The sequence below is a fragment of the Condylostylus longicornis genome, unplaced genomic scaffold (genome assembly GCF_029603195.1).
Source record: "Condylostylus longicornis isolate FDR11 unplaced genomic scaffold, ASM2960319v2 ptg000055l, whole genome shotgun sequence".
In the NCBI taxonomy this organism is placed as follows: domain Eukaryota; kingdom Metazoa; phylum Arthropoda; class Insecta; order Diptera; family Dolichopodidae; genus Condylostylus; species Condylostylus longicornis.
In genome coordinates, this window is record NW_026578024.1 from 890073 (window position 1) to 916487 (window position 26415).

The following is a 26415-nucleotide window of genomic DNA, read 5'->3' on the forward strand; positions in this document are numbered from 1 at the left end:
ATTTTTTTATAAAAACTATAATAATTGCAAGTACTGAATATTGAAGGTGCAAAACCATTAAAAGATAACACCGGTGGGTAAGGCCGGCCTATCAATTTCAATGCATATTGCAGCGACAAATATTCAATTTTCCCAAATTCTGCGATTCTCGTTGTCACGTGACGCAAAAATATAATATACCCTATTTAAATCAGGGGATTAAATAAAATTGTGACACTTTGTGCGTTTTTCGCAGCGCAGTTTCATAGTCATGTGAACAGCCCATTAGTTCAATTCAACATTCAACTTTTAAAATTCTTGATCTTGACATTTCCAAAAAGTATTTCTGTCAACCGTGATATATATTCATATCACATCATATACACCTTTCGACCTTGTATCTATAAATTAAGATATTTTATGCTGTATGGTTGGTACTAAGTACCATAACAGAACGTTTACATAAGAAAATCGTAATAAATACAAAAGTTTTACTAATCCACTGAAATATTTCAGTTTGCTATTGTAGTATGTTGTCCGAAATTGTTAATCAAATGGAACAAAATAAAAATAAGAACACCTAAGTTGAAATGCCCAGTAGTTTGACATTTTGAAGAACTAAATGACAATTAACACGAAACTCTTGCCAATGCACTAATTTTCTTATATAAACGATCAGTAAGATCGTTTATATAAAGTAAAATTAAGTTAAGATAAGTAAAATTGTTCACTGTATTTCTTGCTAAATTTGCAGAAAAGTTGAAAATTAAATTTCAAAAACATAAAAGAAGAACGAATGTTCTTCTTTAGACACCCTTTTTTGTTTATATGTATTATATATTGTTTACGATAATGACTTTCTTAATAGACTTTTTTTAGTTGCGACTAACGACGCTTTTGGTTATGATGTGTGTTCCGCGTTTTATAGTTTTGCAGATGACTCCTTTGAGGGGTTTTGGGCTGGTCATTTTATTTTACTTGCCCTTTTCCTTTTCCCTGTTTTTTCCTACATATGCCCCTCTTTTTCCCTCCCTTTCCTATAAATGATGACGCTGTTGCTTGAAAACTGATAGTTGCATATTTGTGACTAAATGATGGTTTTATTTGCGCCTGTTGGCGATATGCTTAATGTTTGCTCTAAGCAATGGATGTCTGATATTAATATAATAATCCCACTTTTGTATTTAATTAAATTATGTTAACAGTATTGCCATAATGACAAATAAAATGTCAATGTGGCAACACTGTTTTTCAACTTTGTTTTTCATTCAATAGTTTGGTAAATTAAACACAATAATTAACTTAAGGATTGCACTTGCGAAGAGATAAACATACAATTGAAATGCCTCGATCTTCATCTTATAATAGACATAAGAGCTCACGTTCATATTCTCGGGACAGGGACTACAAAAGGCGGTTAGATTAAATTATCATTAAAACCTTCAAATTAGCATTTAATTTTTGGTTTTAATTTTAGAACATCTTCAGACGAAGATTATTATGAAAAGAAAAAGTCACATCGAAGTCGGTCCCCTTCTTCGTCATCTCGGAGCAAAGTAAACTATAAATCTTCCAGAAGACGATCAAATTCATTTTCAGAAGACGATTATCGAAAGAAAAAATCATTAAAGGCGCAGAGGGATAAAAAATCGAAAAAATCTAAGCGTTTACATAGGAGTCCAAGCTCCACAAGTGCTACTAGTGAGGAAAGCTACAAGAGTACCAAATCAAAGCAAAAAAAAACTGCTTGTGCCTCTACAGCTATTTCAGAAGTGGAAAATGAAGTAAAGCAGACATTTGACTTGAACCTTTTGGAAGGAAAAGTAACTTTGGAGACATTAGATGATATTGAATGTGATAAATTTGAGTCAAAAGTATTTACATCTAGCAACAGTAATAAAAAAACATCACAAAAAGTTTATATAGACTTAAAAAAGGAAACAATTTTGGTGCCAACAGTGACAACTAACTTGGAACCAATAAATGATTCTTTATTTCACCCTAATGTAATAATTTCATGAATTTCTACAAATATCGTTAAATAATTTTGTATACTTCTTAGTTCCTTGGTGATGAAATGGAGAAATCTGAAAAATGGGTGAAAAAGCTTTTCAATTTTAGGCAAAGACTGCTACAAAGTACTTAAGATTTTTATTTATATTTGCTGAATAAATTGTAAACAAAATATTTCAAAATAAGTCAGATCCACATTTTCTTGCATTTATCCATGCTTCTTCAGGAGTTAATTTTTCTTCTTCTGTTGGTTCTAAAGGATTACCACTTATATCAAGCTTATTTTTAGCGAAATCATCAACAATTTTGTTAGCGTATATGGCATTGAAAAGATCTATACTCGTGAATTCTGGTTGAACTACTTCCGGAGCTTTGTAGGATACGTAGGGTTTTAATTTGCAATCCTTTAAGTCTGGTACCACTAATAAAGGAATTTTTTCCGGAATTTCTTTAAATTCCCCGTTTTCGACAAATCCGGTGTCTCGAACACCTCGCTTATCTATTGGTATTTTCGGATGAGGCTTTATTTTTTGTTGTTCTTTAAAGATTCTTGTTCCTCTTTTATTTAATACCAAAAATTTTCTAAAGTTTCGTTTGCCATATAAAGATGATGACGTTCCTATATTTCGAATCGAATATTTAATCAAATAACTTATACAATTATTTGAAAATAATTTTAAATTGCTCATTTTAAAAAATATAAAATATTTATTTCATATTCTATTTTGTCTAAAGCGTGATACCCAAACTCATGGTCTAAAAATTTACAAGGCCGACTAAAATCTGTCACCATCAGATCTTTTACATATATAGATTTTATATTGTAAAATATACCGATTATTAGCCTAGCGTTTACACAAGCTCTTTGTTGGCAAGAAAGTTGCAATGCATACAAACTGACGCAACAGGAGTGAATACGAAAATTTTACAAATTTTTATTACAAAAATTTATCAGTTGCATCAAAAAATTTAAATACAAATTTTTCACGCAAAATAGATAGATAGGAAGAAAACAATATTAGACTGATAATATTAACCTTATGGATCTACGATTTCTTTTCGTTAACGTCATATTTTTAAAAGTTAATGTTGTCTAGTAGACCTTGAAAAGATTTTCACTATAATCCTGACAGTACATATCGAACATATAGTAGTTAACAAGTGTCAAATAGCTTCAAATAGTGTTAGACCTTAATGCACGTGATAATCAAAATTGCATATGCAAACATATCACAGTGACTGTCGCGACTAACATTTAACATGAATAACACTATGTTATGCTAAAATAAAGATTTAAGTAATGTGTCTCAATGCAAACGGTATACGGCATGAGTTTGTTAAAAAAATTGGTTCCATTTATTTAAATGTACAATAAATTTCGACTGCCAATTCCAAGCGTGCGATTCTGGGACTTATTTTGGTTGTTTTTGATATTTTACACAAAAGTCAATCATCGTCCGTACTTCAGATGTCTTTTGTAAAACTAAAACTTTATATCCGCTTTTATATATCTTACATAAATTTCTGATTCTGGAAAAACTGTTCGCAGATTGCCGCTAGTAGTCGGAGAATTAAATCGTTATTATTATTATAACTCTTGTATTTCTAAGCAAAAACAATTATGGTAGAGAAATAATCAGTCTTATTCTGCCAGACGCATCGTATATAAAAATGTATGAGGTGACAGATTTGCTTTCTTACTAGAAACGCCTCTATAAGCCTAAGCGTGTATTTCGCTTTTTTTATTCACTTTTTATTAACTTTCAAATCAGAATTTTCCTCTTTCATAATAATATATATAATAGAAATATTCATTTTCTTTATTTTTTTCTTTACCTCTGCTTTTACCCAAAAACCAAAAAGATCGAAGAGATTCCTCTTTCTCTAATTTATAATTTGTTATTTATACTTTTGTTTACACTAATTTATTTTCTAACCATTTAACATCCAAACCTTTCGAGTCTTGCTTTTTTTGTCACATTACATTTCTTGTCTAGCAGAATACAAAAAAAATATTATGTGACACAAACAATTGTAACACTAATAAATGTGACAGTCACAATTTTAACACTTGTAGTACAATTAAATTGAGAAATAACGGCTCAACCCAACCATGGATTTCTTAGCTCTGAAATTCGAAATGTTCCGAACGTTACGAATGTAATATTGTCAATTACGAGTTATTAAAATTCTGCTCCGAATATTTATTATACAGTATTCATAAATTACGTTCGTAATTAAAATAACCCCCTAAAGTCTAATAAAGAAACAATCACACGTAAAAAGCGATTTAAAGAGAACGGTCGTGTTAAATTTTCAGTTTTAAATTTTTTTGTTTGAGTTTGAATTACTCTAACACAGCCAGCATAAAGGGAAATTAATTTATATTTGGTAAACATTTTTTTTCTACTTTTCAAAATAATCCAAAAACTATTGTTTAAAAAATAGGATATTCAACAAACTTGTAAAAATATAATTAATGTATAATAAATATATAAATATTAATTAAATAATATTAAATATTAAAATTTAATAAAATATATAAAAAAGGATATTTAAAAAACATATACCCTTTTACATGGAAATTTTTTTTTCAAATAGCAACAAAAAAACATAATAAATAAACATTTGACAGTTTAAATAAAGTATTGACTTTGACACCTTGAAAAATAGTGCTGTCATTGTTGATTAATAATCTATACGAAAGGGATTTGTGATCATTCCAAAGTCTACGTTAAGTTCGTAAGACTACGTTACGTCAGTTAAGTTCGTAGTTCGTAAGATTCCACGAGTGGAATTTATGGTTGAATATTACTACACAATTCCACCTACGAATTGTGTAGTAATATCAGTTCTCTATTCATTTGAAGCGATGAGTTGTTATTCAAAATTGATTCTTTCAGAATAAAATAATTTCCAAAAGTTTTAAATTTATACTGAAAACCAAAATACTTCTCAATTTTCGGAGTTCAAACGTAAACTTGCTTACTGCATAATTCGAAAACATAAAACATTAAGAATGGTTTTTGTATTTTTTTCCGATTAAAAATTTCGGAAAATATTTTCAGCTTGGAGGCCTGATAGATATATATGGCATTACTTTTGGTATTTGGTATTTGGTTCGAAAATTTTCAAAATTTACTCTCAGAAGTTACGAATGAATTGATATTTTAAGAACCCTTTTTAACAAATGTTAATAGGCAAATTCTACGAATAAACATTCTTCGTAAATAATTCGCAACTAGTTGTTTTATTATCGGTTGTCATTTTTAGTTAAGTTTTAAAAATAAATAATACAAAGAAATCAAAAAATTATTAAAATGTAAGTTTAGTTACTGTAATTTATAAGAAAATGTGTGCAATTCAATATAAAAAGTTACTGAATCCAACTCAATTCCAAGTTCATTTAAAATTTAATAAAAAACTTACAACTTATTAGAACTTACAAAATATCATCCATGTTGAAAGGATGAAAGTATCCCTTAAGCCCTTATTATGATCTTACTATCTTTCCAATCCTTCTTCCTCTTCCATACACGTTATTCCGAAGAGCATTTCCAAAATATTCTTTTGTTTAAATAGCTTACTTGAATAAATTTTTTTTTATATACTAATAACACCAATATTATTTGTTCACTTTTAAATTGAAATAATTTTTGCTTTCGTTGTATCAAAACTGTTTTTTTGTTTTAATTTTTTACCAGTAAGCAAGTTTACGTTTGAACTCCGAAAATTTAAGTGTTTTATTCGTAGTTCGTAACAATTTTTAATTCGTAGTTCGCAACAATATTACGATGCATCTTGGAATTGGCATATTTATACTAATATTCTGTTCATCGTATCTCTTGAGGTGATGGGGTACTCGTATTATTGAGAAGTATTTTGGTTTTATGGCATTACCAAAAGCATTATGACGGATATTGGAACAGGCATAATAATTGCTGAATTATGTTTCCAAACTGTATTACTAAAATTTTGAAATAAAGTTCGGTTAAAAACAGAGTACTGTAGAATCAATATAAAAAATATACTGGTATAAAGATATATGTAACTTGAGCTTTGTGAGTAGGGAGAAAGCAAATCACATTACTTTGGCAAATCCGTTGAACTATAATTGAATACATATATAAATCTGAAAATTAATTATAAATTGTTAAATAAAATCAGTTTAATAGACTTTTTTTATTTAGTGATGATTTTTTTATTTTTTTTATTTTTTAATTTTATATATATTTATTAATATATAAGTATGTATATATGTATATTTTTTTGCTTTTTAAAAACTCACATTAATTCTGAGGAAGAATAAAAAAAATAAAAGGAGAGTATGTATTTAATAATTAAATTGTTTTAATTTTATTATTTTTAAATTTAAAAACATAAACTAATGAAAAAACAAAACAAGATATTATTATTTTATTATAATAATCATAATATGTATTTTTTTTCAAATATTTTATTTTTAAAAAATTCAATAAATTTTACGCATTTTTCCTCCGTAGCGGAATCAATTAACATTACTAAGAAATATTTTGTTCTCGCAATAATCATCCAATATTCTGTTAGTTGCACCTCTTCACATGATGAGTTGTTATTAAAAAATTTTGAGTTGTTCAAATTAAAATCATTTCCAAAAGTTTTAAATTTATATTTATCACCTCGAGTGATGCGACTAACAACGAGAATATGGGTGGATAACTTCATTTGTCAATAAAAATTTAAAAAAAATATATAAGTCTTGGGTAATACAATCGAGGCAAAAGTAGTTTCTGTTTTTGTTAATTTCTGTTGGGGTTTATTGTTTAATTTTCATATAATGTTTTTTAATATTTATTATATGTATATTTAAAAAATTGTTGTCTGTTTTTATTTCCTATTTAAATGAAATTTTTGTTATAATTCATTTGTAAAATAAACGAGTAATTGATTTTAAACTCCACTAGAGAGGTAAAATGCATTTTCATTCAAATTAACTACAAGAAGAACTGTGTCAAATTATCGATAAATACACAATGTAGTTCATTTTTACATTTTTTTTATTTTATTCAATAATTATTTAAATTAAAGCTACTTAATAATTAAGACAAAGAAAAAATAATAATGATAAAATATTTTTTTTTTTGACATTTTACTTTTATCATATTATATAATAATAATATTTTCATAGGTATAAGTATGCATTTACATATACATTTAAAAGTTGGATATATGCAAACTGTGATCATACTGAGGGCATTGTTTCTGGTCATGTTCATTATTTGATAATAATTTGAGTAGACAATATTAAATGGTAATTAAACATCTTCACTTATAAACTAGATTATGTAATGCCGCCTTTTGGAAGTCGGTTTTTAATTCAAGTAAGTCAAAGAAATTTTTCTAAGAGAAAAGGAAGCAGCAAAAAACACGCAGAAAATACTGACACATTCCACGATTGCAGAGTTCAATGGTCAATAATAGATTGAATGACATAAGTATAAAAAAAAATCAATGCAAAGGAAATCATGAGCAATTCTGATAATAAAGAGGCATTTTAAAAAAAGAAAAGAAGAATGATGTTAGTCAAATTTTTTATTTGAAATTTTTTTTATTCGTCGTCGACGTTGGGTGAAACTATTCGGCATTGTTGTACATGTTGTACATGTTTTTATCTAGATATTATATTTATTTGTATAGCTCATTGAGTACATATTACGACTGTATTCTGTTTGCATTTTTTTGGAAGCAGCTAAAAAATATAAATGAATTCCGGCTGAAAATTTTCAATCAGACAAAATAATGAACAGAACCAGACTCTCTGCCTAAGTAGCTTCAAATTCACATAATATATCCTATCTTTACTGTTATAAGTCAATTTTTTTACAATTTTTTTTTTTCAATTTTTTTTATTTTACTTTTTTTATTTAAATTTTTTTTGAATAAATTTTTCTTTTTTTTTTGTTTTTATTATTAAAAATAAACCCTAAGATAAAATACAATACGCGTTGAGGAGGATATTTTTTGTTTTATTTTTAATTAATTTTATCAATTACTATTAATTTTTTTATAATTTATATTAGTAAATATTATTTATTGTTTTCTTATATTACCTTTATTTTATTATTTATAATATTAGTTATTTGATTCAGTATCTAATTACATCATACAATTGATTACATAAATTTTGAATTTGCGACTTTTGGAATATGCTAGAATTGCAAAATTTTCTACCGTCATTTTACCATTGAACTTTTTTTTTCAATTTTTTATTTTACGTTGTAAAAATTATGCATGTGTAATTCGTAAGTCCGTATTTTGTAATTAATACCACACTTGTGTTTCAAATGTAATGTGTATATCTAAATGTGTTTTAGAAGTATTTTTGTGAAGCAGATAAAAAAATATTGTGTGAAGATAAGAAAAAAAAAGTTTAGATATACTTAAAACGCAAAATATACTAGAAAAATTAAAAAGCTTGTTTGAGTGTAAGTTTTATTAGAATTCAGATTCTATTATAAAAATTGCGGTTAATCAATTATTTTCAAATTCAAATTGTCTTCAAATTATGTAATCCATAAAAAATTAAAATTATAAAAAATAATTAAAGAAATAAAAAAAGGTCTTTTAGTTTATATGTAAATATATGTTTTTTTGCATTTTAATTCAAAAATCAATTTTGCATTTAATTGTAAACCAATGTATTTATTTTAATTAACTTTTTAAATACATTTTTTATTTCAATTAAAATTTCTTTTCATTTATTACTTTCAAAATTATAGCAAGTAAAAATCATTAAATTTTTTTATAAGTTTCCTTTATTTATACTATTCATGTAAGCAATAATTATGTATATATATATATATAAAACGTATATGCACATATATGCATATGGATATATATAAAATATGCATTTATATATGTGCAAACACGTTTAACATATACGTATATAAATTCTTTTTTTTTTAATAAAATATTTTTTTCTCCAAATCAAATGATAATAAAATATTAAACTTAAATTTTTAACAAGTTTTAGCTAAACTACTATAAAAAAAACTACTTAAATAAATTGTATATTTTGAAGAAAAAATAGAAATTATGATTATATGACAGAAAATCAGTTATATTTAAATCCTTTAATTTAAGATACAATTAATGTATATTAAAATTGTTACTTATTTTAAAATTTTCGATTTTTTTACAACAAAAAATAATTTTTTATTCTTTTTTTAATCTTTTTGCGATAAACAAATATTTTGATGTATAATAGTTTTAATTAACTAAACTCAAAATAATAAATAAAAGCAATCACGAGCTCACTTAAAAATTTCCATCAAAATAGCAATTTTTGTCAATTACAATACACTGAAGTTTCCCCCAGATTCTTATTTTAAATGATAGATCTTTGTTTTGAGATACAAGAAAAAAAAACACTTTAAAGGAAGATTAAACAAAAAAATTTTTATATTTACATCTTTTTTGATTATACGAAATAAAATACAAATTATGAATATATTATACAACATGAGGCAACTTTATAATTTTTTTGAATTTGAAAATACGTTTTAACTATCAAAAATTGCGAAAACCAGTTTTAATATAATGTGAGTCATGAAAACACTATCAAAAATTTCTATACCAAATTTATATATTAAATGTTAAAATAAAAATATTTACCTACTCAAAAAATATATCCTATATAAAAACATTACTAAAGCGTTAAACAAATTATTAAATAACTGATATTAAAATAAATCCATAAAACCAAAAAAAAAAAAAAAAAAAAAAACATAGAAAATTTACTAGTTCTCAAATTTTTTGTCGTTTAATTTTATGACTTTGATTTAATTTTTGAATGAGAATTTTTTTAATGATTTTTTCTCCAGGACTGTTGTTTGTACTTAATGTAAAATTTTTAATTTCATGCACTACTTTTGTATTACTCATATTGGTCATTTAAGTTTTGAATCTATAATTAGTGTTTATATAACAGTTTCGGAATTGAATGATACAGAAGTTTTAGTTAATACATGTGCATAATGAAATTATCTGGTGTTGAGGTATGTCATATTTTATTCATTTCAAAAATTTCAATTGGTTCAAACAAACGCTGTCTGCTGCTGTCATTTTTTTATTTTATTTTTGAGTAAATTATACAACATATCTTTTAATTTAGTTTTGTGAACTTTTTATTAATATTTATATCGCACTTTTGTACTGTCTTTAAGTAGACAAAAAAGTCGACAAATTTTTGTTTATTTGAAAATCTGGAATCGACTTTTTTATGCTTCTTTTGCTTAAAAAAATTAATTCTTGAATATATCCAATTGCAATGAGCAATTATGTCGCGCCTAACGGAAAAGCACTGCTAATAAAAGCAAAATACTTTTTAATTTTTTTTGTGCTTTTCACTCACCAATATATTTTGAGTATACTTTGTTTTTTAAGATTTTTTGTCATGAAAAGTAATTATTTTTGCAAATTTTTTAGTATTCTGCAAGAAAAACCTTTTGAAATACATATTTTTGCTTTTATTAATATATAATATTAAGCTAACAACATGTCGGTTTCAAATATTTTTGTTTCATTTTTGAAAATTCTAAGTATATGTATTTTGAAAATCCATTATTAGGAAGATGAAGGAATCTTTTCACCTTCAGTGAAAATTATAGTGTGATTGAAAAAAATAGAAAATATTTACTTATCATGTAAAAGAAAAAAAGATTCTAATGTTAAAAACAAATTTGATAAGAATAAAGTAAATTAAAATCAATTTTTAACAGATTTCATGTTTATTTACTTGAAGAGTTTTAATTTGAGACAGAATGCATTATTACTTTTGTTTGATTAATGTTTGAGTTTATGAGATACTTAGAAAATAATACATGTATTAAAATAAGATAAAACTGTAGTAAAACTGTAAAACTCAATTTTTCCTGTAAGTAATTACAGGAAAAATTGAGTTATACAAAGGAAATTCATTTTATGAATAAATTGAATAATAAATATTAAATAATTAATATTAGAAAAAATATTAATTAACTAAAAATAAAATAATAAATATTTTATTTCCTTTTTCAATCTTTCAAGATTAATAGCAATTTATGGACTAATTCTTTGAAAATTTTTAATGTTATTAATCTCAAAATTTAGTATAATTGTGCGTCTTTTTTAAAAACAGTATATATTTTGAGAAAATTTGAAATTTTCTTTTTTGACGGTACATCTATATCATTACATATTTCGTTGCAAACTCGCAATGTACATTTGTTTTACACTAATGGATTTCCAATTAAAAAAATAAATTCACAATTTAATAATTATTTTATTTTTAAGGAAAAATGCAGAACGCTAAAACATGTTATTATACAAAAAATAATTTTGAAGCACACGTTAAAAAAATGTTTTTTCGTGATGATATCAATTAATTTTACAGCAAATAATTTTTTCTGTCTCCGTAAATATTTCCCTAGAAAAATTAAATGTTTCACATCTTTCTATGTTTTGTTGCATCCGAATATTATTGAATTTAGATATACATATACAAATATATTTACCCTAAATTATTATAATTAGTTATTATCTATATTTTATGTTTTTATGTGTATTTTATTTGTAGTATCATTTAAGTTTTTTTCTAAAATAGTTTATAACATAATTTTGTTTTCAGTTATGTTTTATTTTTCATATTTCTCAAAAATTTGGTTTTAAACAATTTTAATAAAATAAATTTTATTTCGAATTTTTTGTTTGTTTTCCACTAAATTTAGACGAGCAATGTAAAGCCAAATTGACACTATACCATTAATTAATATAATTTTGATGTTTAAATTTTGTTATAGTTCTTTTAATTTTATAGATTAGTTAATATGTATTAATAGATATTTCCAATTGTCAAAAATCCACTATTAATTTATTTTCTGCTATGTATAAAACAATAACTAATCGATGCTTACACTGTGAAGAAATTATCAGTGTTTTCGTCTCCAATTGCTAATTGTAAGTAATTTTATAAATTATAATACTTAGTGGTATAGTGTTAGCACAGCTTTATATAATTCATGTGACTGTGAAACTTTTTCTAGCTTTTTGTTGCAGTTAATTTAAATAAATTTCAGTTTTTTTTTGTAATAGTAAATTATTTTGAATTTTATATATATATTTATACAGGTATATATCTATATATACATACATATATATGTTGGTATACATATCTATTTATAAAAGGTATATTTTATTTAATTTTTTTAGCTTTTTTTATATTAATGGTATTAATTTTATATTATATTTTTTGATGGCACATATATTATAAAAGTTCAAATTTTTTGAATTTTTTCGCCAACTACTACGGGATTATTGCGTCTAATTTCTTGGGCCCCATGTTCCCTATAGTCAAATGTGCAATTATGTTTATCACTGTATCTATGTACAGCACAAAAAAGACCTCCACATCGACATTCAAAACCTAAAAGACAATAAAAGTAGATTATTTTTTTCGAAATTTAAAATTTACTTATATTACCTGTTAATCCGACCTTCTTACGACAAGTAACGCAACGATTTTTTTTCTTTTGGCCGTCTTTATTATCGTCTTTATCTTCTTGTTCATTAGTTGAAATTGAAGGTCCAGCTGTTGACGCTACATTATCTTTACTAGCCTCATCGGTTGTTTTCTAAGAAAAAAACAAATCGATTAAATGGTTGGTACCTAATATTTCTTGATATTTATTAGATATAGTTTTTTATCTTTTTTCACTTTGTGGATGCTATATCGTCTTTAAACATTAAAATATATATTTTTTTAAATGCAGCGAAAGATGAAGAAAACTTACACCTTTTTTTTCAATCACTGATATTGTGGAATCTTTTAATTTTCGTTTAGAATTTTTGCTTTTCAAGTTATTGTGATTAGAACTAAAATAATTCAAATTTTTTTCCGATGTTTTTTCATTATTTCGGTTTTTTTGTTTAACTTTATTGCTTTTTCTGTTATCGTTATTTAACTTGTCAGCATTGTTATTCTCTCTTTTATTAATCCCTATATATCATAAAGAAATCAAGGCATTTTAAATTACCATTCTAATTTAGCGAATACATTTATAATGAACCTTCTCGCTGTTCAGAAGTTGGATCTATTTCATTCTCATCACTTGAGTTTTCTGCCATTTTTTATATATTCATAATGAACATAACACAGTCAGAGGGTCATGAGACAATTTAACGTTGTTAAAATGTTTTGGTATTATTGCAAATCAAATAGCAAATTCTTGATATTCTTTTGAAATGAAAGATTTTTCAGGAGCTTTCTTTAAACTTTAATTTAATATAATATTTTTTGGTACAATGTGTGTACATACATAAGTATTATTTTAAAAGTAAACAAAATTTACTAAAATTTAAAAATTATTTTATTCAAAGACGTATGGATCAGAAAAAATAACTTATAAAATTTTCACTACGAAAATTACAAGTTTTTAAAGTTTATTTAAATTTGAAATCAATTCGTAATTTCATCACTAATAAATTTTGTTAAAAATTGTTTAACAAAAACAAATTTTTGATGTTGAATTGATTAAACAAAAATTACAAATTTCTGTGTTCTTCTCATCTTAATAAAATTTACAATTTAACACTACATACTTTATGTCAAACTATTATATTTAATAATATATATTTACATACATATTTGTTACATTTGTTATTTTTTTTGAAAATGACATTGTGTATATTACAATACAAATTTTTCTCCGAAATTAATTTAAATCAATTTATTGTTCATTTATAATTTTTGTAAAATTTTGGTAAGTATTCTTGTCAAAAAATATATTTCAAGGCATCTTGTGATAGTATACAAAAAGATTCAATGGAAATAAATTTCCATGATCATAAATAAACATTGGAAATTGGGATCAATTTATTCTATAAATTTGATATTTGATAGAAATTTGATTGTCTACTCTTTGTACTTAAAAATTATATTTATTTACAATTTAAAGTTTAATATCAACTCAGATAAGTAAATTGAAGTAACAAAAAAAAAAAAGAAATAAAATCTATTATACTTACATCTTTAACTTCATTATGTGGCTGGATATAACTCTGCACTGTCGGTTGCGCTGTATTAGTTACTGTTAAATCTGGACTGAAAGTAGGTGTTTGTGGACTTGATACCGTTACAGGCGTACTACTAACTGGTGGTTGTTGCTTTTTTCGTAAGGAATCCTAAAATAAAAAAAAAAAATTAATTTATTGAAAATCATTGTTAGGATCAACATTGAATCTTTTGGCATTGTTTTGCAAACTAAAGACTTACTTTATAGCAAACTGAGCAAAGTCCATCTGTAGCTGGATTTCCATAGAAACCGCATCCAGAACGGCACATCGGTTGCATTGGGTTTGATTCACGTTCCATTATTTAATTTAATTTTATATATGTTTATTTTTTGCTTTTTTTAATTAAATATTGTTATTTTAATCTTATATTTTATTATTAAATTTTAATTTAAATATAACAGAATTTTTAATATACTTTTTTTACCAAATAATTATTTCACTTCAAATTTTAATTATAATACGAATTTTTTATACGATAATGATTTTTAGTTTTTGTTTTCATACAATGAGCTGAGAAGAAAACTTTTTTCAATTATATAATACACAAAAATACTTATTTATATATATATGTATATATATATATATTTATTTTAATATATAAACATACATATTTATATATAATTTTATATAATACTTTTAAACATATTTTAATACATATGTACATACATATATAAAAATATGTGTAAAAAGTATAAGAAGTTTTGTTTAAATAAAATTATTTAAACAAAAATTTAAATTTTTGTTTCTTTTGCAACAATTCGGTTTGCAATTTTCAAATTTTATGTTCATTAACTTTATTTTTTATCTTTAGTTATGTATTATATTTTAATAAAATTGTTTTTATTTTTTCTGTTTTAATATTGAATAATATTTAGCAGACTTATAAGAAATTGTAAATTAAATAATTATACAGACTTGCACACAAGGTTGAACGAATATTTTGGTATTCAAATGTCTTGAAATAGTTTTTCTTAATCTTGCTCTGTTTCAAAAATACAACAAAGTCTTAATAAACAAAAGATTTTTAAATAAAAGAAAAAATTAAAAATATAAAAAAATATTTGTTTAAAATTGAATTGTTAAAATATTTCTACATTTAATTAATTTGAGAATTTATTGTAAGAAATTTACTCTTTTTGTTTCTAATGATTAAAAATTTTTTTCCAAAAATGCTAAATATTTTATATTTTGTGTTGTAATTATTTTATGTCTTAGAAATACAGCAAAAAAATTAAAATATTGCGAACCGTTATTACTTGAGAATTTATTCTATATATTCCTTTTTCCAATTTATTTTTAAGCTGTTTCACTATTTTCGTTTTGTATATTTTTTTATTTTATATATTTTACTTCGATGGTTTTCATTAATAAAATTTGGTTTTTCTAAAATTTCTTCTTAAACCTTGTTTTATTTTTATAACTAATTCGCCTTTTCAAAAGCGAAAATTTTTTTTTAAACTTCAAAATGATGTAGCTGTTATTTTGCTTGATGTTTCTAAATACTAATAACAAAATAATATTTGAAATGTTATGTACTTTTTACAAATGTCTGTGAATTATAATATTTACGATTAGATTTAAATAAATTTATAACAGAGACAGCGTTTGTTTGAGCGCTATTAAAAGTTATTTCTTAATATGTTTATAAATTTCAATTTTGTTTTTTACTTCAAAAATTCTAAAATAATTTTGTTAATTTTTTCTATAAATTCGTACTAATTAACATTAAATAGTTTTTTAAAACTTTATTTTTTATAACACTGCTATGTTTCACTGTTTACATATTATTTTGATGAAAAATTTGTTAAGTTTAAACAAATTAGAAGTAAAGCAGCGCCACAGTTAACAAATTGCTCCACAGATCTACAAGTAAAAAAAGATAAAAATTTAATTAGTTTTAATAATAAAAACAAACTATGTACATTTTGTTCATTTTAAACTTTGTTTTGTTCCATAGTAACAAAAAATTAAATTTCGTGAATTTAAATATGTTGTCATACAAAAACAGAGGAAAGAATTAGAAAGCTCGTGGATGAAGTTATTTCATTCATCAAAAGGCTAAACTGCTTTAAAATAACATGTGAAAATGTCCATAAACTGTGGAAAATTTCGCAATGATGAGGACGAAGCTACAATCTACCAAACCTTAAGGACTTCTCTAGTTCTTTAGAATGAGATTTCAAATACATTATGTGTGTACTCATATGATTTACTTACTTTTGATATGTCAATAAGTGAGTTAGTCCAGTAGTCAATAACAGTAAGAATCTGGGCGTTCTGTAAAAGCCAATTTATGCCAAATTGAAAAAATTTGATTAAAGAAATAATAAATCAGCTGCATTTATATATTTCTATAATAAAAAAAAATGCAATTATTACAATTAAAGGCCATTTTATCTAGTAAAAAAACCTGTTGAAGAGGTGATGTAAAATATATAGTAAATTTTAAATAAAAACTTATTGATGATAGAATGTTCGTTGGATAGATCTAACAAATAATAACAAACTCTGTTACCTTAAAAATAAAGAAAATTAAGAAATCGTTTTACACAAATATTTATAAGAACTACTCATGTATGTACATATGTAGTATATAAGGTGAGAACATAGAATGTAGAATAGCATAGCATGACTATGCCTTATTCTAGCTCTTAATGTGACATATTCGTCAAATGTTTTTGAACGATCCACATGGAGACAAACATTCGTTCCGTTTTTCGATTTTAATTTTGCTCCTTTTCGATAAAGTTTCATAAATCATTAAAATTTGTTCCTTAAATAACGGGTATTGTATTTTTCCCCTACATTTTTTTCCTTCTCTTCTTTTAATTTTGTTTTTTGTAATTTTTTATGTTGTTTTTGCCTTTTTCTTGCGCATTATAAAATACATAATATTACGTGTCCGTACAATACACATACACATACAAAACATACAAATTATTATTAAAACGGCAACACAAGTATACACGCGTCAATAATATTCAATGTTTAAAACAAAATTATACACATACACATGTACAAGAAAAAAAAATTGTAAATTTTTCAACTTAAAACTTTTCACCATACTACTGCTATTTCATTTTGCACGCAGTTGTACATATTATCAAGGCAATATTATTTGTCTATATATTACACAAAAAAGCTATATGTAAGGTAGGTGCTACGAAATTTTGAAAAAACGCGTGTGATGATTTGCGAAATTTAGCAAATATTGTAAAACTGTGATCAGTGTTCCCACTCAATAAAAACAAAATGTATCCAATTTCAAAAAAAAAATGTATCCAAAATGTATCCAGCCTCCTAAAGTAGAATTATTATACTAAATCGCCTTATTTTATACCAATAAACTCATAAATAATATTAATTTGTTTTATTCAACAATGTAAGTTTCGTTATTTATAGTAAATTCTTTTAGAAATCACACGCAATTTCTATTACATTTTAAAATTTAAGGTCAGAAAATATATGTTCTGTAGCTGTTGAACTATGCGGTAAAAACTATTCAGCACGAAAACGGGCAAATTTTATTTAGTCAGCAAATAACATTTTTTGGAAGATAATGCACTTAAAAGTTACAACACTTTAAAAGTTTTCTAACATTTATTTAGTGTTCGAGAAAGAAATGTATCCATATTTCAGCAAAATTTTAAAATGTAGCCAATTTCGACATTTTAGCAGATTTGAGTATCTTTGTATCCAAGCTAAATTTTAAAGCAAAAATGTATCCAAATGGATACAATTGTATCCAAGTGGGAACGCTGACTGTGATATAAAAAAAATTAATATTGTGAAGAACAAAAAAAATATTCGTTTATTTTAGAACTAAATGTTTAATATTTAAATAAATTATAGAACTAGATACAAACATATGTACATTAAATCAGAGTTTGGCGAAAAACTTAACTTTTAAGATCAAAAAAAGAAAATTTGAATAATAAAATGTGTATGAATACCTTTACAGTTACCGTTATAATTTGACTTCTTTCTGCTTGGCATGCTAATAAAAATGTTAAATAAGACTAACATAATTGAAAGTTTTACACATGAATTAAACATAGGCAAAGACAATTATTTTACTAGTTGTTAAAAGACAATTATTTTAAACAATATAATTAAATTTAAATTTCTAGTTTTAAATTCTAAAATTAGAAAACTTAAAAAATGTAATTTCTAATATATATTTACATATACATATATGTATATTTAAAATTCAAACAATTAGCAATTAAAACCCACATTACTGAATTATGGGACACAAAACAATTGAGGATACAAAATATAAGATTAACGACAGATACTATTATTGGCAGAAAAGCGAAAAATTTTCGAAAAATGTAATAAGCTTATTTTATTTAATCTTATACACTCTGTAGGTTAGCTTGAAACTATATGCATATGTATGTATGTACAATGCAAAGCAAATGCAAAAAAAAACCGAAATTGATCATCTGTAAAGGTTTTGTTGTATAATTTTACAAAAAAAGGCAAAAAGAATAAAATTAAAAACCTTCTTTTTTGTAGCACATCATAGACTCCCATATAAAGATGTCTGTGAGTACATATGTAGGTGTTTTTCAGCAATTGAAAACAAAAAAAATAACTGCTTACACACATATTTACGTATTTTGTGAATAACAGATAATTTTTCGGTATACTTATGTTCATACGTACGTACACATAAGTGTAACTCAAAAACAAAATAGATAGAGAAAAAATTTAAAAAATTATTGTTAAAAAAAATGTTGTTAGGCAACTTTTCTGTTACAGAAATTCCAATTTTTTTTCCTATAATAACTATAATAATTTCTATCTCACCAGCAAAATGAAAATTGTAAAAATAAATATAAACATATGTATGTTAAGGTGCGCAATAATACTGTAGTGAATTCCTGCTTCATTAACTATCGAATAATAATGTAAATTATCAAAGCTTTGATGCAATCCGAATTATTTTTCAGAAATGGAGGAAATACTTACTTAAGGCTCAGAAATTCTTACTGAGATTTAATATGGAAACAGAAACTCGTGATAAAGGCAATGATTTTGCGACTAAGAGGAAACCTTAGTATTGTCCCAATTTTTGTAAAAACTTTTTTAATTGAATCTCGTTTTTAAAATAAAATTATTTTTGATATTTTCAAACCTAAAAATTTTTCGACAGCTAAATGCCAGCTTTACAACATATTGATTTAAATAAATTTTGTTAAAAAAAATAGTATTTTTATTTTAAACTAAAAATGTATATATAAGCAGATAGAATTCTTGAATACATTAATTAGAAAAAAAAGAAAAAATAATAATAATAGTATAGTCAAAATACTTCAAATACATTTTAAAACAAAATGAAAGCGCATAAGAAGATGTCAACTTTAGCACATACAAGTGTTAGTAAGTGTATGCAGTTGTGTTTGTTGTGCATGCAGAAATAAAAGTGCAATTACACACTTTCTTGCCCAACAACGGAACGTTATGAACTTGTTTTGCACTAAATTAGGTCATTGACAAGTTGAACATTTTTTTTTTGGTCTTCACTTTCATGTCATTAAAATTTGAAATTTGATAGTACGTAAGTTTTTCATTATTTCTGATATCAGCAAAAACATTTCTTCTTTCATTTTCGACCTTTTTCCACTCAGGAATTCATTTTGGATATTAAACATTATATACTTTTAATGTTACGTCAAATAAATAAATACGGGAACGAATGTACCTAAGTTTATTGTTTGCTTGAATGTTTCCTTCTTCTTACCAAGGCCTAATCTTGAACTATTAGGTTAATGCTGGCCCTGTTAGTTATTTGATTTGAATATTCTCGAAAAGTCGGTTCTAATGTGTGTAGATCTATATTACAGAGTATTTCATAATTATATACCGCATAATGTATTTCAACATAAAAAATTTTAAAAGATTGAAACACACAAAGTTGGCCATTATTTTTCGGATTAGCGAACCTTACAATAGAAGACCTATTAGTAAAAATGAAAACAAAATAATACCTGAATTAATTGTATTTGATTTAGATACTTGCGAGTATTCTACTACTTACATAAAATTTTTAAGCCTATAAATTTATGTTTAAGCCTTTTAAATTTTATGTAGTAGAATATTACGATGTAATTGCGGTAGTTCAACTTCCCAATAGGAATTTTTCAAATGTTTGACAACAAAATGCAGGGTATAAAAGAACGGAAAAATAAAAAAAAAAAATTACAACCCGAATGAAGAATGTTTAAAAAACCTTGAGCACAGAATAAAAAAAAAACAAAGATAATGAGAAAAAAAGAATCCAAAAGAGGAATTGACCTTCCTAGGAGGTAAAGACCTCTAACATAAACAAAAATAAAAATGAAAACAAAAGAAAATCAAGCCCAAAGAAAAAATAACAAAGTAAAAAGATAAAAACAAAAGTGGATTTGAAAACAACGCTATAAAGAACCAACCGATTCAAAACTGTTGGGATTTTAGGGCATTTGATTTTGAAATTCAGATTACTTCTTTGTAGACACTCGTTTTGTACTCATGCATATAATACTCGTATGTAAATTCAACATCAGTATCTAAATAACATTGTTTTTCGGTTATTGTGTGGTAATTGGTAAAGTATGTATTTTTTTGACTCTTTGAATTTAAATTATCTTAGCTATTTACTGAACGAAGGTATATTATAATAATTAAAACTATATCTACCGAATGTAGCAAAGTAATTTTCTCTTGAACTCCCTCTGTCTCGCTATAATACTCTATGAATGATATTTTAAACAATGTAGAAAACAACAATAACAAAGCAAATCTTCAAATAAATTGATTTTTTTTTTAAGTAGATGTTCAACAATTTGGGATGTATTCATTCTGCGTTTTTGAACTTACTCTGTATTCCAAATAAAAAAAATTAAAGTTAACACTTAAATCATATCACGTGGGTCATATTTTATTGAAGTTTGTAGAAAGCTTAATGTTCAAAATATTTTGCTAACTTTTTAATTTTATTTTCTTACATTTAACGATATTTGAGGAAGGTACGGTAGAATTCTCACCAATTACTGAGAAATAATTTAATAACATTTAATTTTTTTCAAACGAAAAATATTTATATTGTATTAAGTAGCATTATTTAGGAAGGGTGATGTGAAGCAAGGAACGAGTCAGAAAACTTAAGAACTTATTTTTCCAGAAATTAATTTAAATTATTAGAGTGTTTTACCAATTTCCCAGTTAAATTAAAAAAATAACCTAAAAATTTTTAGAAAATGTTAAAAATTACGAAATTTGGTTGACCAGCTTATTTGGTCGGCCTCTTCGAAGATACAAATTTGTGTGCTATTCACACAAAATGAGTAACCATTATACCAAAAGATATTCAGTCGGCTCGTCGTATTAGAGGTGAACGTGCTTAAGTTTCTTAAAGAATTCTATATTCATTTAATAATTTTAAAAAAAATTCTTTTCTCAATATGGGCATATTCTAGTAAATTTTTTTAAGGCTTTTAATTAAACATCATTAATAGAATATGCTAACAATTTTCATTTTTATATTTACAAAGAAAAATCACATAATCAATGAAAGAATTATAAGGAAACAAGTTAAATTATAATTTTTTTTTTCGAATAAGGTAGTAAATTCTTCACCAACTGATTTGGAAACTGAGTTGAAATTAAACTGAAAATAGAAACACGGGAAGAGTTGAAAAATATTAAAATTTACAGTATTAGCAGGAATTCGAAAAAATGTAGCTTTAACAAATTTTGCACCGATCTCATTTTTTCTGTAATGTGAGTTTGTTTTAACAGAAATGTGACATATAATATCTCAACTCTTACAAAAAAAGTGACTGAAAACTATTTTTAAGAGATTACTTGTATTGCAGGTCCCACAACATAAAAAAGGTAACCCGAGTTTAATGCCGAACCCGCCATAAAGATTTTATGGTGAAATCTTACTGTTTTAATAAATGCAAAGAACTATTCAAATAAAACTTTTGGAAAAGAAAAATTATAAAACAATTTATTTCTAAATGAGTACGGAGCGGTAATAGTTTCATGTACATAAATTAAATGTGAATATGTTTTAATCCTCCCCATAATTTTTTTTTTATAAAAGCAGACCCTGAATTAAAACAATAAAATATTTATGAGGAAATATTTGCTTTCTTTACTTTTTGGCTCTAACTAATGTGTAAAATGACTTCTATAAGATCTAAGAATAATTAAGTATATCTAAAATTTGAAAATTAAATTTAATATTTAGTTAATACACTTACAAGATTAAGTAAAATTAATTGACCTCAATACTTTTACTGAGGAATTGTTAGACTAATTTAAGATTCAAACATGAAAGAGTCAATATTATTCATTTGAACATCTTTTTTATGATTGTAATAATACTCAACTTGCATTCGATGTCATCTGAATTCAATTAAAAGTGTAATTTGCAAATATAATATGTAACGCAGTAAATTCGAGCCCAGTTTGACAGTCTGATGACGTATCCCCCTTTTTCAGACATTTTTAATTTATTTTTAAAATAGAATTTTTATATTTTCTTTTATATTTTCTCATTTTCTCAAAATATTAACTGAAATTGTCATTTTCAAAAACAAAAAAACCGAATAATGCTCGCGCACTTTTGTCACCCAATGAGTAAGAAAGGCAAAATACCTAATTGGGTCCTAAATTTTAGTAAAAAAGTAGTGCCAATATTTGTCTCAAAACTAATTTCGACATTAAAGCGGGCGACATGACAACAAGAACCTAGATATTTACAAAATGAAACGTAATAGAGACATTCAAAATTTAAAAGTAAATTATTCGTCAATTTATTACAAATTTATAACTTTTTTTTCCATTCCATTCTCCTTTTTCATTTTTCAGTATGTTGAAAAAAACGTTAAATTCACTGAGCGTTTAAATTCGTCTAGTCACAGTGACCATATTTGTTTAAGCGGTTTTGTGATCACGAGAGAAGTTTAATCAAAGGTGATTGCACTTTTCTAAGGTTTTTTATGTGTAGTTCCCAAATTCTCTTTTTTTTTTTTGGAAATAAGGTTTTGATTTGATTACAATTTATTATGTTTTCAATCTTAAATAAATTTCACCTGGCAATTTCTTGAACACTCGTGTGAGTTTTTATTTTGCTTTTTTTATTGTTCTTTAAAAATTATAAAACAGGAGGGCATCTGGGGAAGATTTTTTCATCTGAAATAAAAAAAAAAGTCTTGAACACAAAAAAAATTCTTCTTTTATTTTTTTGGTTCAATGAAAGCCCACAAAATTAGTATACGTATGTATATGTATTTCAAAAATAAATTGATCATCTTAAGATCATTTAGGGTTTTGCCCTTTTTTTTATTGCCTTTACACATACATACACAGATACATATAAGCATAGACTATTTTGGATTTTTTTTTAATTTTCGCCGATTAACAATATTAAAGCACAATATTTCCCTTACGTACATGGTTTAAATTACCTGATGAGTTTCCATGTGTACAAGAATTTTAAGGTTTACAACTTAAAATTCTTATTGTCTTAAATTTCATATTTTGTCTGTCCTCTGTTAAAAGTTATATGTACAAAAACTAAATACCACTTTCTTTAGCATTTTTTAATATAAAAAAAACAAGCAAAAATTTATTTGATTTTATAATTAACATAAAAAACAATAATCTCTTCCATTTTTTATTCGTCGCATATAAATTATTCTCGAATTCATAAAATCGAGGTCAACAAAGTGAAGAAAATTTTAAAAAACAAAGAAAAGAATTTATTTAATTTTAAAGAACGAGGCACTTCAACCGTTTCGCATCGAATCGCCTTATACAACTTTTTTCCTCTCCCTCTTCAGAAGATTTGGAAGTTTTTGAAACGTCAGTAGACTAGCCACATGACATATATTTTAAAATTTTTTGCAGAATAAAAAGAAAATTTGAAGAAACTACCTTTTAATGTAAAACATACATTTTCTTTTCATACCCACCTTTCTGAAGGGTATATTAACTTTGCTATGGAGTTTGTAACCACTTGAAGGAGTCATCCCCGTATGGACATGAATATAAGTATATCCTTGCTCAGCGTAAAATTCTGCGTTGATTTAGATGTCTCCGCCCGTCAGTTCGTACCATTCCATGATAACTCAAAAACGAATAAAGCAAATGCAATCAAACTTTCACAAGTGATTTCTTTTGCGCCAAGGACGAACCCTATAGCTATTGGACTAATTTGTTCGTCGGGTAGCTGCCATACAACACCAAAAGCTTATTTTATATATTCGGCTAGAATTATAAAATTAGTTTTTATAGCTAGATTAATCAAACTTGGCAGCCATGTTTCCAATAATATTTCAAAGATATTCTCGAAGTTTCTATGGAATGGCTTGACAGATTTGGGTAGTTCTCATACAATTTTAAAAGGTAATTTTAAATATTCAGACACATGGCCGTAACATGTCCGATTACAGGTCACATATATCTTTGAAGTTTTATTGGAATGACTCGACAGCTTCGGGTAGCTGCCATACAACTGTGAAGCTAATTTTAAATATTTAAAAAACTAACAAAGTTAGATTCATAAGTATTGACTGTCATGTGTCCAGTTATAGGTCAGACATATCCGAGAAGGATTTGTGGACAGTTTTTGTAATCTGACAGGTTATAAACTGTTATACAACCATTAAAGTTAATTCTAAATATTTCAAAACCAAGTTGAGTAACTTTTAAGTTGCAAAAATTTGCAATTTCAAGAAATAAATTTGGAGTAAATTGTGGAAGTGTTTGTACTACTATGTAAATGTACATTTAAAATCAAACGCAAATAACTTGTTAAGACAAAGTGCATTACTCATAAACTTCTATAATGTAGAAGAATAAAGATGACTGTGGTATTACTACATGTTAATTAGAAACAACCATATATACTTATGGTACACACATGTATAGTTCAAATTTGTTATTTATCTTAATAAAGCATAGAGATAAGTAAATTGTCAAAAATTTACATTTAAAAAAAATAACCCATAAAAAAAAACTTTGAGTTTTTTTATTTTGAGTGCAATTAAATTTTTCCTTTAAATTTCAACTCAATGTTTTGCAAAAAAACAAATGGAAATATGGCATTTTTGAAGAAAACATGTAAAAAATCAACATATGTAAGTTTTTAAAAAGATATTTAATTTTTCAGCATATTAAAAGGAAGTTTCTTACAAATTTGAATATATGTGTATTTACATTACTTATGACTGTGCCGTACTAAACGTCAGCTACATTCAAGAAGTATTAATAACAGAAGTGGTCAATTATTCCACTTTAAGTGTCGTATAATATGTACATAAAGACAAGTATATATGTATATACTATATAAAATGGTAATTATTTATAACAGAACAAACCACCTGGTCAAACATCAAATATGTACATTCTTATTGTATGTATGTATGTATTTACATATGTGAATACGAAATAGAAAACAGTGAAGAAAAAAAAAATATGGCATTATGTACTAAATTCACTTGGACAATTAACTAATATAAATTATTATGAACAGGTTATTAACCTTGAAATAAATATTAAACAAAATTTTTAATAAAATTATTTTTTCAATCATCATTTAATTTCAAAAATAAATAATGAAAAGAAAAATAAAATTTTGGTATAAATTATTCTTACTATGTATGAATGTACATCTGTATGTATGTGGAATGAAGATTTTGTAATATGAATTCAAACAATAACAAAAACTTTATACAAATCAAAACATACAGAATGTATAACTATTGCTATGTACATACATAGCTACAGATTATGTATCATTTTATATACATACATAAGAAAAAGTAATAAAATATATAGACGTCTGAATAACATTGCATTTGCCCCCAACATAAGAAAAACAATAATACAAAAGCATGTACTACGCACGTATGGGTGTATGTGTAACTACCTTATGTATCATTATAAGTTTATATTATGTATGTTTTTTTCAAAAGTTTTTTATTTATGAAAAACGACCCGATATGGAAAAGAAAAATAACACAAAACAAAAATGAAGTAAAAGGGAAAGGAAACATATATTTTGCTCCTTCTCGCATATATGAAAATATGTTATTGTTATTCCAGGTTGAATACATGCACATCATATGGTTTTTTGTGTACTTCTCTTGCCACGAACACATATTCGAATTTAGTAAAATTATTTTGAGTTAAATAAACAATAAAAAAAACCGACTAACTCTTAATTATTAGCTTTTATTTTTAAAAAACCAAAAGTATTTTTCCTTTTTGTTTTAATTTTGAAAGTCTGCTATAATTTTGATCTCTTTCGGGCTAAAGAAACAATGAAAA

General features: G+C 25.0%; 3 protein-coding genes across 6 annotated transcripts in view; 1 reads left to right on the forward strand and 2 right to left on the reverse strand.

The window, feature by feature from the left end:
• Positions 1 to 1238: 1238 nt before the first annotated feature.
• LOC129611887 (serine/Arginine-related protein 53) lies at positions 1239 to 2181 on the forward strand. The gene is made up of 3 exons (XM_055525301.1): positions 1239 to 1395; positions 1457 to 1985; positions 2042 to 2181. Exons 1-3 carry the CDS (start codon positions 1322 to 1324, stop codon positions 2123 to 2125), a joined length of 687 nt encoding a protein of 228 aa, XP_055381276.1. The 5' UTR covers positions 1239 to 1321; the 3' UTR covers positions 2126 to 2181.
• LOC129611888 (39S ribosomal protein L41, mitochondrial) lies at positions 2116 to 2774 on the reverse strand. Its single transcript, XM_055525302.1, has one exon. The coding sequence runs from the start codon at positions 2679 to 2681 to the stop codon at positions 2169 to 2171; it is 513 nt and encodes a 170-aa protein (XP_055381277.1). The 5' UTR covers positions 2682 to 2774; the 3' UTR covers positions 2116 to 2168.
• An 8277-nt stretch (positions 2775 to 11051) lies between these two features.
• The window catches only part of LOC129611644 (AN1-type zinc finger protein 5), a 71554-nt gene continuing 56190 nt past the window's right edge, over positions 11052 to 26415 (reverse strand). For 2 of the 4 annotated variants that reach the window (XM_055524868.1, XM_055524866.1), the window contains 5 exons: positions 15864 to 15945; positions 14282 to 14592; positions 14035 to 14190; positions 12491 to 12641; positions 11052 to 12433 (listed from right to left, as the gene is read on the reverse strand). In XM_055524868.1, coding sequence (XP_055380843.1) covers positions 12285 to 12433; positions 12491 to 12641; positions 14035 to 14190; positions 14282 to 14380 — 555 coding nt within the window. In that variant the 5' untranslated portion in view covers positions 14381 to 14592; positions 15864 to 15945 and the 3' untranslated portion in view covers positions 11052 to 12284. Of the gene's footprint in view, positions 12434 to 12490; positions 12642 to 14034; positions 14191 to 14281; positions 14593 to 15329; positions 15561 to 15863; positions 15946 to 26415 lie in introns of those variants that run through there. The other 2 variants (XM_055524867.1, XM_055524865.1) reach the window with 2 other exon arrangements.